We start from the raw sequence: 12,711 nt of genomic DNA, 5'->3' as shown, positions 1-12,711 counted from the left end.
AATGGCCTTCTAGTGAACATGTTTGTTCCTGTGCTCTTTCATATAGCTCAGAGTTTCTCCCACTCAGTCACTAGATATTTGGAGGAAAGAGTCTTCTTTGGCTTCATATTCCAAAATACGTCTATTTCTGAACTTTACAAGCTGACATGTGATGAATATTAATATGACCGCATGATGGCATGCATATTGGAATATATAATACGCATTATAACATTTGGTTTCTGGTGCTGGGACACAGTCTGACTTTGACGATGCGCAATACTTTAGGAAGTTTTCTTTTAGTCTTGAACAGTCATCAGTTATCTTTTTACAGATCATTCCTCAAAAAATCACTGAAGCAACAATTCACTGAACAACTGGGCTAAAGCCTGAGTATTGTTTATGTGTTCAAGAGGGGAAGACAGTGAGACGCTGACATTGTGAAGCTCGGCCTCCAGTCATCGGCTGGTGTTCAATTTCTTTTGCAAATGGGTTTACCAGAATTCCTCATTAATCAGAGGATGGGGAATCTTGCCAGCGTTAGCATAGCACAAAAGAGTTGCTGTTTTCTTTTTTAGATTCAAATAAGCCTCCAGCATATTTGACAGCACACTGTTTTCAGAGAGTACAGTGGTGGAGGCAAGGGATGGTGGCAGCAGAGGGAGCTTGTTAACAGAACAACTCCTCCGGCTTTCATGAGAAATGAGTATGCAGACGAACTTGAGGCATGCTGCGTTCGGATGTGAAACCGCTGCAAACGCTCTCTCCTGGTGGGCTCAGGAGGTCCGTGGACCCAGCACGGGTCCTTTCTCCACCCAGAGGTGTTTGTCAAGATGACCACAGTCACTTGTGTGTACAGCGTTTATGTGAAGTCAAAAAAGGGCCTCTCTTTATTATATTTGTTTGAAACCGAAATATGGCTTAAAAAATTCTGAAATGATTTGTAGCTTCAAGAAACATTAGATATCACGCTATGGGATGTTTTGTTTGTTTAAATGGAACATATATGTATATATATTTTTGCAGAGAGAAGACATCTTGACTACCTGCTGCCCTAAAATGATAGAAAAAAAAAGAATCTGCGATTATGATTTGCATTCCATCGGTTTTTATTGATTGAAGCAAAAGGCAGTTAAACCAATTCCATTCAATTGAGATGCACAAGACCTTGAATAGGAACGCATTTGAACCCGAGGACCTTGATTTGCCAGCTGTTGACTCAAGAGTTGTCCCACAGTGTTTTTGCAGCGTATCTCCAGGTGCTCACGGATCACAGGCATTCAATCTCCTCCAACCCTGGATCTGCCCTTGCCATCAAATTTCATCAAATTTGAAGCAGGCCCGGCGTGAAAGACAAATGATTACAACACGCTCTCCGGATCGAACGCCACTGACCTTTCGGCAACACGTCTCTTTAAAAAGCACCAGTGAATGTCAAACTATTCCCTGTTCTTCCGTTGGGCGGGCTGAAGGGTCCATTCCGCACCGCTTCATCTGCACGGCGACGTCAAACAGGTAGTCGTAGCATTCACACCTACGAAATGCAGCAGGATGTTGAGTGTAGGAGGAGAAAAACAACGGAAGGAGTTTACAATCAGTTTTCTTTGGTAACACATGCCCTCGATACGATTATACCGATATATTCTGAGTCAGAAGCAGGGTGAACAGGGCCGATAGCGATGGGAAGTAAATGCTCACATGGTCTTGGCTTTTTCCCACGACTCCCCCCAGACATAGACGCCGTGTCGGCGGACGAGGACGGCACATGAATCTGGATATTCCTCCATTGCCCGAGCCATCCGGCCTTTCAAGTCCTTCTCCTCTGGCGTGTTTTCAACAATAGGCACGACCAGGCTGTCATCGTACCTGTGTACACGCAGGATACAAACTGACATTCAGCATGAGCTCAAGCAGGGTCTTGACACTCTCGAGGATTCGATAGTTTTCAATTTAAAATGGCGAATTTGGCCGACACATTGACAAGTGTGCCGCTAGGATTTCTACTACGAGTGCCAAGATCATTTATAAACTTCCACTTCACCGATGAAAATGCTCGGGACCTCTTTGGACTTCACTAATCCTTGCATCTTGATTACATACCGATAGGTGGTGCCTGAGGTGCCTTTACGAATCCCCTTGATCATCTCCTGGTGTGTTATCCTGAACTCTTTGCCAGGATACAGCAGTGTTGCCATGACAGCAGCCTTGGAGTGGGTGTGTATAACTGCCTGTGCCCCTGGATTTTAGCAAAGAAAAGGCAGATTTTGATTTATTTTCGAGTGTCGTGTACCTCTTTCTCAAAATGATTATTGTAACAAGACGAGACAAAGCATGCAACCACCCACAGACGATGAACCATCGAGGTGCTATGAAATGATTTGGTTCAGCAATGGTTCTAATTTGGGAGGCTTCACGATCTATGACAAACTGAAGAAACTTTCACTTTACCCACTCCCAGACAGAGGGGGAGTTTAATTTCGTCACATCTAAATTGACCTTTAATTACAACCATTGATTAAAGAGCCGTATCTTATGAGTGGAACCTTGGACTGCTTCTTTATGAAGTCAAATGTTTTTCCAGAATTTTGTCAAAAAGCAATCTTTCTACAAACCACAGCCTTCAAAATAAAAAATTTTATAGAATATTTGTTGAATTTATCCGAAGAAAAGAATTTTAGGAACCGCATGTTTATAGAATAAAATGTGTGTAACATGAAGTTGAATCAAAGAAGACCAGGAGTCTATTATTAATTTGACTATTTTCTTTCCGTGGCCATTTATTACATAATGTTTATTACATAATGATAAAATGGTGTAGCACTTAAAAAGATAATCCCAACACTCAGTAACATGCATTATATCTTTCTTATTCCAGTCAGCCTCTCAAATTAGAAACATTTAATTGAAACATATTTTTCAGTTCTGTTTGTTTGTGCAACAGTCAACAACATATTGAAAACAAGTACATATCAATGACTTCATTAAAAGGACAACTGGTGGTTTGCAGGTTACTGATTCTTTCACTGACTGAATGGTGGGATGCGTATGAATGTATTCGTGACTCACCTCTCATAGTATAGGCGTTCATAAAAAGCGGTGTACACTGGCTCTTCCTGAAGTTCTTCCAGGCAGGTGGACAGCTGATTTCCCTCTCTTCCACGTCACAGACAAACATGTCTTCTGGCTGTGGAACACAAACATCAAAAACGTTTTTAAAACAAAACACACAAACACAATACCGCTACATCAGTTTATTTGTACTGCGGTTAGAACCTGCTTACCTGTATTCTCTCTTTCTGGACGCCTGATGGTGCAATGTAGATCTGCTCTCTGTGAGTCACACAGCAAACAGCATGGTATGTATTTATATGGAGGGAGGAGGACAAGGACAATGAAGTCGTTCTTGAAATGGCAGTGCTTTGTCATAACATAATGGAGCATCGAGGCCTTGCCTGGCACACAAACAGTACTCTTCTTAAGATATTGTGTCTTTTCCTCAAGAAAAGTGATCTATCAAAAGGAACTGAAACTGAACGACTACATCGTGTTTAAAAAAAACATTCACCAAAGCTTTTCCAGCAATCCATAAAGAACCAATTTTCTTGGTCAGTATTTCTTCAGCTTTTATCTAAAAGTATTTATCCCAGTCCCCTTTGTTCTATTTACTTGGAACCGTGAAAAAAAAGCTTCAAACCTTAAATTCTGTGAGACCGACGCTCACAGTACATAAAAATACACTGACACAGAGTTCTGTAAAATGGCACGACTGCCTATTTAGATTGCGTAACGCATTTCCATTGATCCACTTTCTTTTATCCAGAGCCAGTGAATACGTGTTAGAGGCTTTTAGGTTCCTATGCTGATATTTAAACAGTGTACACATGGCCGCATAATGGATACATCGGAATAGTTATCATTAGTGTAACACCTAGACAATGTTAGGGCCACGTCAACTGTCTCCCGTTTATGTTACTTTATAAAAAAGGTACGCTTCAGTACTGCAGCGGAGCGTAGAACTGCTTATTATCTATCGAAATCGAAAAGGTATAATTATTTAACAATGAATGGCAATTCCCCTGTCGATCATTTAAGAGTTGCAATGTGTTTCTACCTGAGCGAAGCACCAGTACACATGGAGTTGCAGTCAGTAAATCTAATTTGGTTTCCCTCTGAGGTTTCATCAAGTTCCCCTGTTGGCTAAATAAATCTCTGCCACTCCCCATTTCAAACAGGGATTTGCTGATGGGTGGCGCTTCCTTTGTAGCTGCCATCCAAAACAACACAGTTCAAAGATGTTTGTAATAGCCTGTCAAAGCCCTCAGTTTGAATTCTCTCTCTTTATGGTACAGCTGTGGCCTTCGGTCTTCACCCTAAATTTGCGCACTTTGTCGAAACTGATGCAACTGACCTCACATCAGCCTCGCTGCACTTTTCAAAAATATTTCATTTTTTGGCATGATTGTCAAAGATATGCAAACAGAAAAAAACATTTATTTTCTTTGCAAGTTAAATGAGGGTGTTTCTTTTCTGATCCTTCACAACATTCTACAAAAAATTCTTCGAACGAACCCTCGTCTTAGACTGATCCCTCCACCCGTCCCCGTCACCCATCCCAGCTGGTAGAAGAGTCGGCACAACTCCGGGATGAGGACACGAGGGTGCTCCTTCTCCTGTAACAAACACAAAACTGTTGACGAGTGAACCCTTTTACAGCAGACGCCGTGATTACATCATGGTGTGAGCTGGAGGCAAAACAAAGGAAAGACTGGAGGAAAACACAAATCACCTCAGAGTAACAGGCTAAAGTTACACAGCGATAATGTCACATTGCTGCGTTGTTGGGTGCCGGAATCAATATTGCATACATTTGAGATGAAAAACCGTGAATAAAGGTTCTAGCGAGTTATAATATTGGTGAAGCGAAGCCATAGAGGGATGGAGAGGAAATGTTGCTAAAAGTTTCACCTTCTGCTAGCATTAGGCTGTGTGGATGAAGCATTAAGTTGTTACATAAGTTGAATAAGTTGTTAAATTTCATATAGCAGTCGGCTAATTCGCTCGCAACCTTGCTTAATCCACCATGCTTTCATGCTACACTGGTTACAGAACCCAACGGCAGGCTGGTGTTCAGAGGCACGGCCCCTCTGCCTCACTCCTCACCAGTGGGGTACTTCCTTCACTGAGAAGATAGCATGCAAGCTCTGGAGACAGACAAGCTAGCTAGCCAACTAGCCAGCTTTAGAGATGTACAAGCTAGCTAGCCAACAAGCCAGCTTTAGAGATGTACAAGCTAGCTAACCAACTTTAGAGATGTACAAGGTAGCTAGTCAACTCGCCAGCTTTAGAGACGTACAAGCTAGCTAGCCAACTAGCCAGCTTTAGAGACGTACACGCTAGCTATCCAACTAGCCAGCTTTAGAGACGTACAAGCTAGCTAGCCAACTAGCCAGCTTTAGAGACGTACAAGCTAGCTAGCCAACTAGCCAGCTTTAGAGACGTACAAGCTAGCTAGCCAACTAGCCAGCTTTAGAGACGTACAAGCTAGCTCGCCAACTAGCCAGCTTTAGAGATGTACAAGCTAGCTAGCCAACGAGCCAGCTTTAGAGATGTACAAGCTAGCTAGCCAACGAGCCAGCTTTAGAGATGTACAAGCTAGCTTGTCAACTAGCCAGCTTTAGAGATGTACATGCTAGCTAGCCAACGAGCCAGCTTTAGAGATGTACAAGCTAGCTAGCCAACTAGCCAGCTTTAGAGATGTACAAGCTAGCTAGCCAACTAGCCAGCTTTAGAGATGTACAAGCTAGCTAGCCAGCCATCCTCTTTGGAGCTCCCATCTGCTCTCCTCCCAGCATAGTCTGTTGTCTACTAGCAGCAAAGGGGTCAGCCAATCTGGTCCCGTTGGTTCATGGTAACTTTCTCAAGTAACACTGTAACCCGGAGAGTGAGAGTTCAGACATCATAGAAAAATAACAAGTCAACAATACTTGCTAGCCAGCGTTAACTAAAGTGCTCAGATAATTATTCTGCCTCCACCTACGCTCAGCACACAAATATGTCATCAGAAAATTGGGTTAAAAAAGCAATTCAACTTACAATGCAAATGGCTGAATGTAAAAGCACTGTGCTTTTTAATGTCGATGGCATTGCTGTACCAGTACCATTGTTCTGGGTGACATGTTCCTTAAATAGCATTAACACACACTGTGGTAGTTTTGACTCAATCCCACACACACACACACACACACACACACACTTCGTAAATACTTACTTGAGAACCATATGTGTATTAATCCACAGTTGAAAATAGTTCCTAATGCACTACTTTCTCACGAATGGGATTGAGGCTGTGTGCCAGACACAGGATAAGGAAGTCAGAAAGTACTGTGAGACAGTCCTAAAATACTGAAAATGTGTATATGCACTGTGCTTTTGAGACTGAGGAGAGTCCATCTGTCTCTTCAGATTGCACCACACAAGAGCGCTCTTACCAACTGTGTTACAGTATGGAACGGCAACTGCGCTGTCTCGGACCAGATGCGGTCCAGCACAAGCGACGTCTGCAGAGGACGAGCAGCATCGTCAGGGATATTTGGCCTTCTCCCCTCTGGGAGGCGCAACAGGACTCTCTGTTCCCGAACCAGCAGGCTCGGGAACAGCTTTTTCCCCACTCAGCTGTCACCTCTCTGAACTCTGGCTCAATCTCAGTGATACTTCATACTGACACACTACTGTAACCTGTATTATAAATGCACTCACATGCCAATACATACTTGTACTACTGTCCATACTGCACGTATTCTTACTCACACCACTGTCCACACTGTATTATCTATTGTGTCGAATCGTATTCATATCATACTTCCAGCTCATCGCAATTCATCTCACACTGATCTCTCACACACACACACACACACACACACACACACACACACACACACACACACACACACACACACACACACACACACACACACACACACACACACACACACACACACACACACACACACACACTACTGTTTGTTCTACATGTATTCTATATATTACTATTTATTCTGTACATTCCTGTTCCCGATTACTGCTACTGAAAAGGTTTCTCACTTTGGTACTTCAGGTGCGTTTCCAAAGCATCACTTCATACAAATGGATTTTTAAAGCGTTTGTCAAGTCATGCGTACCTGTTTCTCTGCGGCCTCTTGATCTGCATCTTGGGAGCTGTTGCTGGGGCCACACAAAGATGACATCTCCTGCGAGAAAACCGTTGACCACATTAAGAGACAATTCACAATGTCAAGAGCAGATGTGTGTGAAATGGTTGCGGGAACATTGATTTTTAGAGTCATATGAGACTGATTTGGGGGCTGTTAGGTCACAATGACAGCATTCTGTCAGCATCTTACTTCCTTACTTTGATTTATTCCCGGTTGAAATCAGATGCTATTGAGATTACACAGGGAAGAATAAGAGAGAACTGGTTTACAGTTCTCTCTTATTCCTCTCCCTCCTTCTCCTCCCACACATCTGTTAGGGAGAGGCCACGGTTTGCTTTGATGGAAGGGCAGATAGGCAGCGCTGCTCAAAAATCTCAGATGCCACTATTGATTTGAATTTCTATTTGTATAAAAGATTACACAATGGAAAACTCTTAAAGCTAGAGCATGTTTTGCCTACAAGATTCATACCAGTAAATACAAGTGTGGAATTGATTGTGAAATAGATAGCAACATGTGGAAAATGGCAAATGAAACAGAAGTCAATGTTCATTCTGTTTTGATTAGGGTGTCAGTTTAAAACACGATAAGTAAGATTGACAAAGTAAGACTTAAAATGCCATAATAAAAAGAAAAAGAAAAGTAAAAATGCAATACTTTTCTTTTTATGTATGCTTTTTAAGAAGACATTTATTCAGCTTTTTGTGCTTTGGTTTTTGCCTTTCACATTAAGGCAGTTTCAATCCAGCGGACGCGCCGTATTTTTCCATAATAATCGAACTTTGAGAACAACAAATCTGTGTTGAAATTGGCAGGAGGAAAGCAAGTCAACGTTAGCAGCTAGTGGGCAGCACAGTCCCGCAGAAAATTACACGTTACTTATTTCTTTGCTTTATTTTATTTTCATCAGCACGAATTTGACTTATTGAGTATGTTTGATACACCTGAAGTTTCTTGCTACAAACTTAGCAGGAGATGCTCTCAAAATATATGGCATGTCAGCACACACACTGGGTTGAGCAATACTGTGTCATTTAAGTACTAGTATGCAAATGTGTACTGCAAAAAAAAAAACGGGTCAGTATATTTAATTAAGTGTCTCTCTGATTCAAGTTGTGTTTATCAGCGAATTTATCTGCTGTAGTCTTGGTGCTTGGTTACTATACTACATTCACCTCAATAAACAGGCAACTTGCTGCAACTTTGTCACTTTAAATACTAATGTTATTGTTTGTTTATCTATTATTTGGGAGACAAAGTCCATATGGGTCATGTGACATTCACATAGGCAGACACAATGAGTGCATTGTTTCAGGTTTAACCCCAAAGTGTTAGAAATTACAGGTGTTGAAGGCTCCTAACAAGACTTACTGGCAGGGTACCTAAATAAAATGAACCGACCCTCACCCTGAAATAGAGCCCAACCTTTGTAGCCATCATTAACTGAAGAACATCATATGGCTAGATGATTTAGTTTGTGACGTTAACTTACTGATGTTACATTTCAGGATTAGTTTGTGACTCAAGTCTCATAGTTACAGGCCTTGTTCAGGGTGTTTTACCACGTCTTGTTGAATATAACAGAAGCATGTTGTGGCTTGTCTGGAAACGTTGTACACATGTGAGCACACATAATACTAGATGAGCAATGCTGTAACTCTAAAGACTGAATTGTCCAAATTTGTATTGCAACAAAAGACAGGCCATATAATGTATTGTAACAGACTGAGTGACATATAATGTTAACCTGTTATGTTAGGTGCTATTGTGTTACAGAAAAGTTGTTCTAAGACGTTATCTAAGATTGGTTATTGCATTTACGGAGGTCAGTGAAGGCCTCATGCCTTGTGGGATGTTGTTGTTTGTGCTGGTAACTGGGAGAGTTAGCTAGTCTATGACCGGGAGCAGATGGTTAAGCATGTTGAAGAACGTCTAACGGTGTTGACTGTTTGGCGTAGGCTACGGCCCCCAGTAGCATGTGTACTGTCCACTAATAAACCACAACCAGTAAGCTAACGTCTCGTAGCTTTCCTGACCAAGGGTCGCTACAGTATATAAATTAAACGTCTCTCTGTAGCAAGTTGTGGGTTTATCAGTGACTTCACGAACGTTAGCTGTAGCCTTGATGCGGAGTTAGAATGTAAACTATTTAACAAAAACCTGCATTTCTGATTATACAGATGCCCCACTCAGTTCACTAATCAGGCACAATGTTTAAATTCCTTCGTAAACATTACCATAAGGCACACGAGACAAACACATGACGTCGTTAGGTATTCAAAATGCGGTTTACCAAAACAGTAGGCAGCGGCTCGTTAACGTTGCTATTGTCTCGGTTTTGTAGCATGACATTATTAAGTTGTTACCTCATTAAAACATTATAAAATACAAGTTAAGTTCTGTGCAGCTTGTGCTAACGTTGCTTTGCCTATAGCAGCTTTAGCTAACCTGCCTTCAGCTATTTTAATAACTTTTAAAATATGTCAGTTTAGCTTGCAAACACATTGTGTTGCGTGATGAAAACGAAACTGTTACCTCTAGAAAGACCAGTAAATATGATCTAAAGAACATAACTCCTTACCTTACTTTCGCTGTGAAGTCAGTCGGTGGTTAAAAATACAACTACGATGGCAAACAACAGCTAACGTTACTGCTGCTGTCACTGCGTCATCGACGTGCGACATGCAAACAGGATTCATTTCCGGGTGTCATATTTGGCCAACAATCCTGTCTTTCTCAAACGTTTCGCTTCAGGATGATATTATTTTAATAAAATGTAGTATATTTACTGGTTCTGTCCGTACATACGGGCATATCATCTGCGGTGGAAGAATCTTTGTGATAATATAATTTAATTGTGAAGCATGCACATGGGAGTAGTTAGCCTTCTAAACCAGATCACTCCTTAGGTTAAGGGGATTAAGCAACAAACCTAATTGGTTAATTTAAGGGAAAGGATAATGGTTTAGGTTAATAAAAGCCCTGTCTTTCAGAAATCCCGTTAGACAAATTACTCCAAAGTACAAGAAGCATGCCATACTATATAAATGTTGTGGTTGGTCGAGATGGAGCTTTTAACAGCTTTACATACTTTTGCGTCTTTGAATCTACAGACATATTTTATTGTAACCTTTTTATTTAAAATCTCTGAAAAATAGCAATAGATAGTCAGATAAATAACCTGGCGAAATTCATTGTGTATTCATGTTTTCCACCACTGCATTTTATATATATATATGTGTGTGTGTGTGTGTGTGTGTGTGTGTGTGTGCGTGTGTGTGTGTGTGTGTGTGTGTGTGAGAGCGTGCGTGCGTGCGTGTGTGAGTGTAGATATAACATTCCATCATGCTTCTCTACCCCACTGGTTCATTTCTCATTCAGGACATTCATTCATCTTTAAACATGCACTTTGCTACAGTTTACACCATCTGGTTTGATGCTAAACTGCATTTTTGTTGCACTGGCACTCACTGTGTGCAGAAACAACACCATTGAATCTAATCAGATCTAATAAACAAAGTACATATCTATCAATCTAATCTTTGATCTTCAATAACATGGTTGGGGCTGCAGGTGAAATTTGTAATATGCCTATTTTTCCTGCAGCCCCACCTATGTTAATAAACATGACCCTTTGTCTCATTTTGCATATCAAAAGTGTCTTTTGAATGTTGTCCATAGCATCCTCGGTGTTCAACATTTCAGCTCTGTTCAAGGCTGTGTTATGACCTATTAAGCCTCCACTGCTCGGTTTGGTGGCATGCTGTTTTGGGGCTTTTCACATCCCCCCCGCCAGCTGTTTACTTTAAAATCCCAGTTTAAAAACTGTGATCACAGTAATGCTGTCATATCGAACATAATTTATAATTCCTCTTTCCAAACAACATCACATGTTTTATCAACATACTGCATAGCATCGTATCTAACTGACTCTTTCCAGCCTACATCACACAACCTATCAACATCACTTACAACACGCTTTAAAGCCAATCATTTTTGACCATGAACATTCCGGTCGAAAAATGTTGACACACACAAGGACATTTACTTTGGTTGTCAGGAGCTCTCAATATACTTACACACAGTGCAGATCACAAATTTAAATGAAGATAACATATTTACTAAAGGCAAGAGCTGGATAACAAACATACATCATACGGGTCATATCGTTATGGTAAACTGCATTTACAGGGCCAAGGAACATGTAGCGCAAGAGTGCATGTTAGGGAAAAAAGATGCTCGAATAAACATTCCCATAGTAACGTGTTGTTTCTTTAGGTAATCTCTGCCTCTAAATACTGTAAATGACTAAGCCCCCCCTGTTCTCCTTCTCCTAAATCCACCTCAATGTTGAGCCCATATAGAAACCGAATATATAAACACGCTGTATATGTCTTTGTTCATATGAACATGTACTGCATATCCAACCCATAAATGCAAATACAATGTATGTGTTTGTTTGCAAAGCAAGTGATACGTGTCAGAGAAGTTCATTTCAAAAGAATGTATGTCTAGTCTGAACATGCTATCTGTTGTTTGGTTCACTGTTGCACTGTACAACCACTCCTCACTTTGGCTTTGTTTCCTGTTGAAATGACTCCAACTCCTACTGCGTATGGGATTGGGTAACTCTGAGTACTCTGTGGAAGTTCCCATTTTTGGCCAATCTTTTGTCTGGCAGATGCCGTTTAGTATCTGCCTCTCATCAGAGCGCTCGTCAGAGTAAGATTGAAGTGTCATTAAATTCTCCAACTGCGATAGCGGCACAGACCCAGGCTGAATCAGGGTTATAGAAAAGGAGTTGAAACAGGCCCACGATCTTTAGTACTACTACCATGTTTTTTATCACCTCGATGAGCTGTTCTGTGTGTACATTTGCTTATTTTAATGCTTTCTTATAGATTCAGTTCAACTTGAATTGTAAAGCTCCTTTTTATTGGTGTTTTGGTGCACATAGTACAGATATTCATTCTAAAATGACGCAAAGGTCTTTGGTGATCTCTTTACTTTTCATCTAGAGCCATCATTGGGTTTGTTCATTTCCGTAACAATTCTTTGAGAATAGAATGCCATGAAATGTTGAACACACATTAATTATGAATATAAATGTAACAAAAATCTGGTTCAAAATGAACAGCAGGCATGAAAACAGATGATCTACGAAGAATATTACAACAGAATAAATAAATGGAATAATTCAAGCAAAGCAATAATCAAGCCTTTTAGAATGAAGAACACGAACGGTATCTGATTGATTTGCTCGGGAGTCTGGCTGCTGCATTTTGTTATTAGTGAACTGGGAAAAGAAAATTAAAACTTAATCAACCAGGGAAAGTATGTTGGAATGACAGTGATCTACATTAAATATGAGGTGTATTGTACCTTTGTAATGTTTCTCATGGAGTAAAAACATTGTGTGACAATTTTTACATGAAACAAGATGAAACCATGACCAGATTAATTTAACCAAAGAATGCAGTACTGTACATGTATGGTACAACATTTGTATTTCATAATTTGA

General features: G+C 40.7%; 1 protein-coding gene across 2 annotated transcripts; it reads right to left on the bottom strand.

Moving 5' to 3' along the window:
• Positions 1–1,070: 1,070 nt before the first annotated feature.
• On the bottom strand, positions 1,071–9,847 carry apip (APAF1 interacting protein). Of its 2 annotated transcripts, none has more exons than XM_079282906.1 (8): positions 9,772–9,847; positions 7,158–7,226; positions 4,549–4,649; positions 3,261–3,309; positions 3,046–3,163; positions 2,080–2,215; positions 1,678–1,845; positions 1,071–1,513 (listed from the first exon to the last, which is right to left on the bottom strand). In XM_079282906.1, exons 2-8 carry the CDS (start codon positions 7,221–7,223, stop codon positions 1,414–1,416), a joined length of 738 nt encoding a protein of 245 aa, XP_079139032.1. In that variant the 5' UTR covers positions 7,224–7,226; positions 9,772–9,847; the 3' UTR covers positions 1,071–1,413. The 2 variants fall into 2 exon arrangements, with proteins under 2 accessions (XP_079139032.1, XP_079139033.1); XM_079282907.1 differs by having other exon boundaries at positions 9,777–9,841.
• Positions 9,848–12,711: the final 2,864 nt, after the last annotated feature.

The sequence above is a fragment of the Melanostigma gelatinosum genome, assembly GCF_949748355.1.
Source record: "Melanostigma gelatinosum genome assembly, chromosome: 2".
In the NCBI taxonomy this organism is placed as follows: domain Eukaryota; kingdom Metazoa; phylum Chordata; class Actinopteri; order Perciformes; family Zoarcidae; genus Melanostigma; species Melanostigma gelatinosum.
This window is presented reverse-complemented; position numbering and strand designations above follow the sequence as displayed.

Coding starts and splice junctions, on each gene's coding strand:
- apip (XM_079282906.1), bottom strand. CDS start 7,223: ATGTCATCTTTGTGTGGCCCCAGCAACAGCTCCCAAGATGCAGATCAA. Junction 3,310..4,548: donor GGGATCAGTCTAAGACGAGG/GTTCGTTCGAAG, acceptor TGTGACTCACAG/AGAGCAGATCTACATTGCAC. Junction 1,514..1,677: donor TGGGAAAAAGCCAAGACCAT/GTGAGCATTTAC, acceptor TGCATTTCGTAG/GTGTGAATGCTACGACTACC.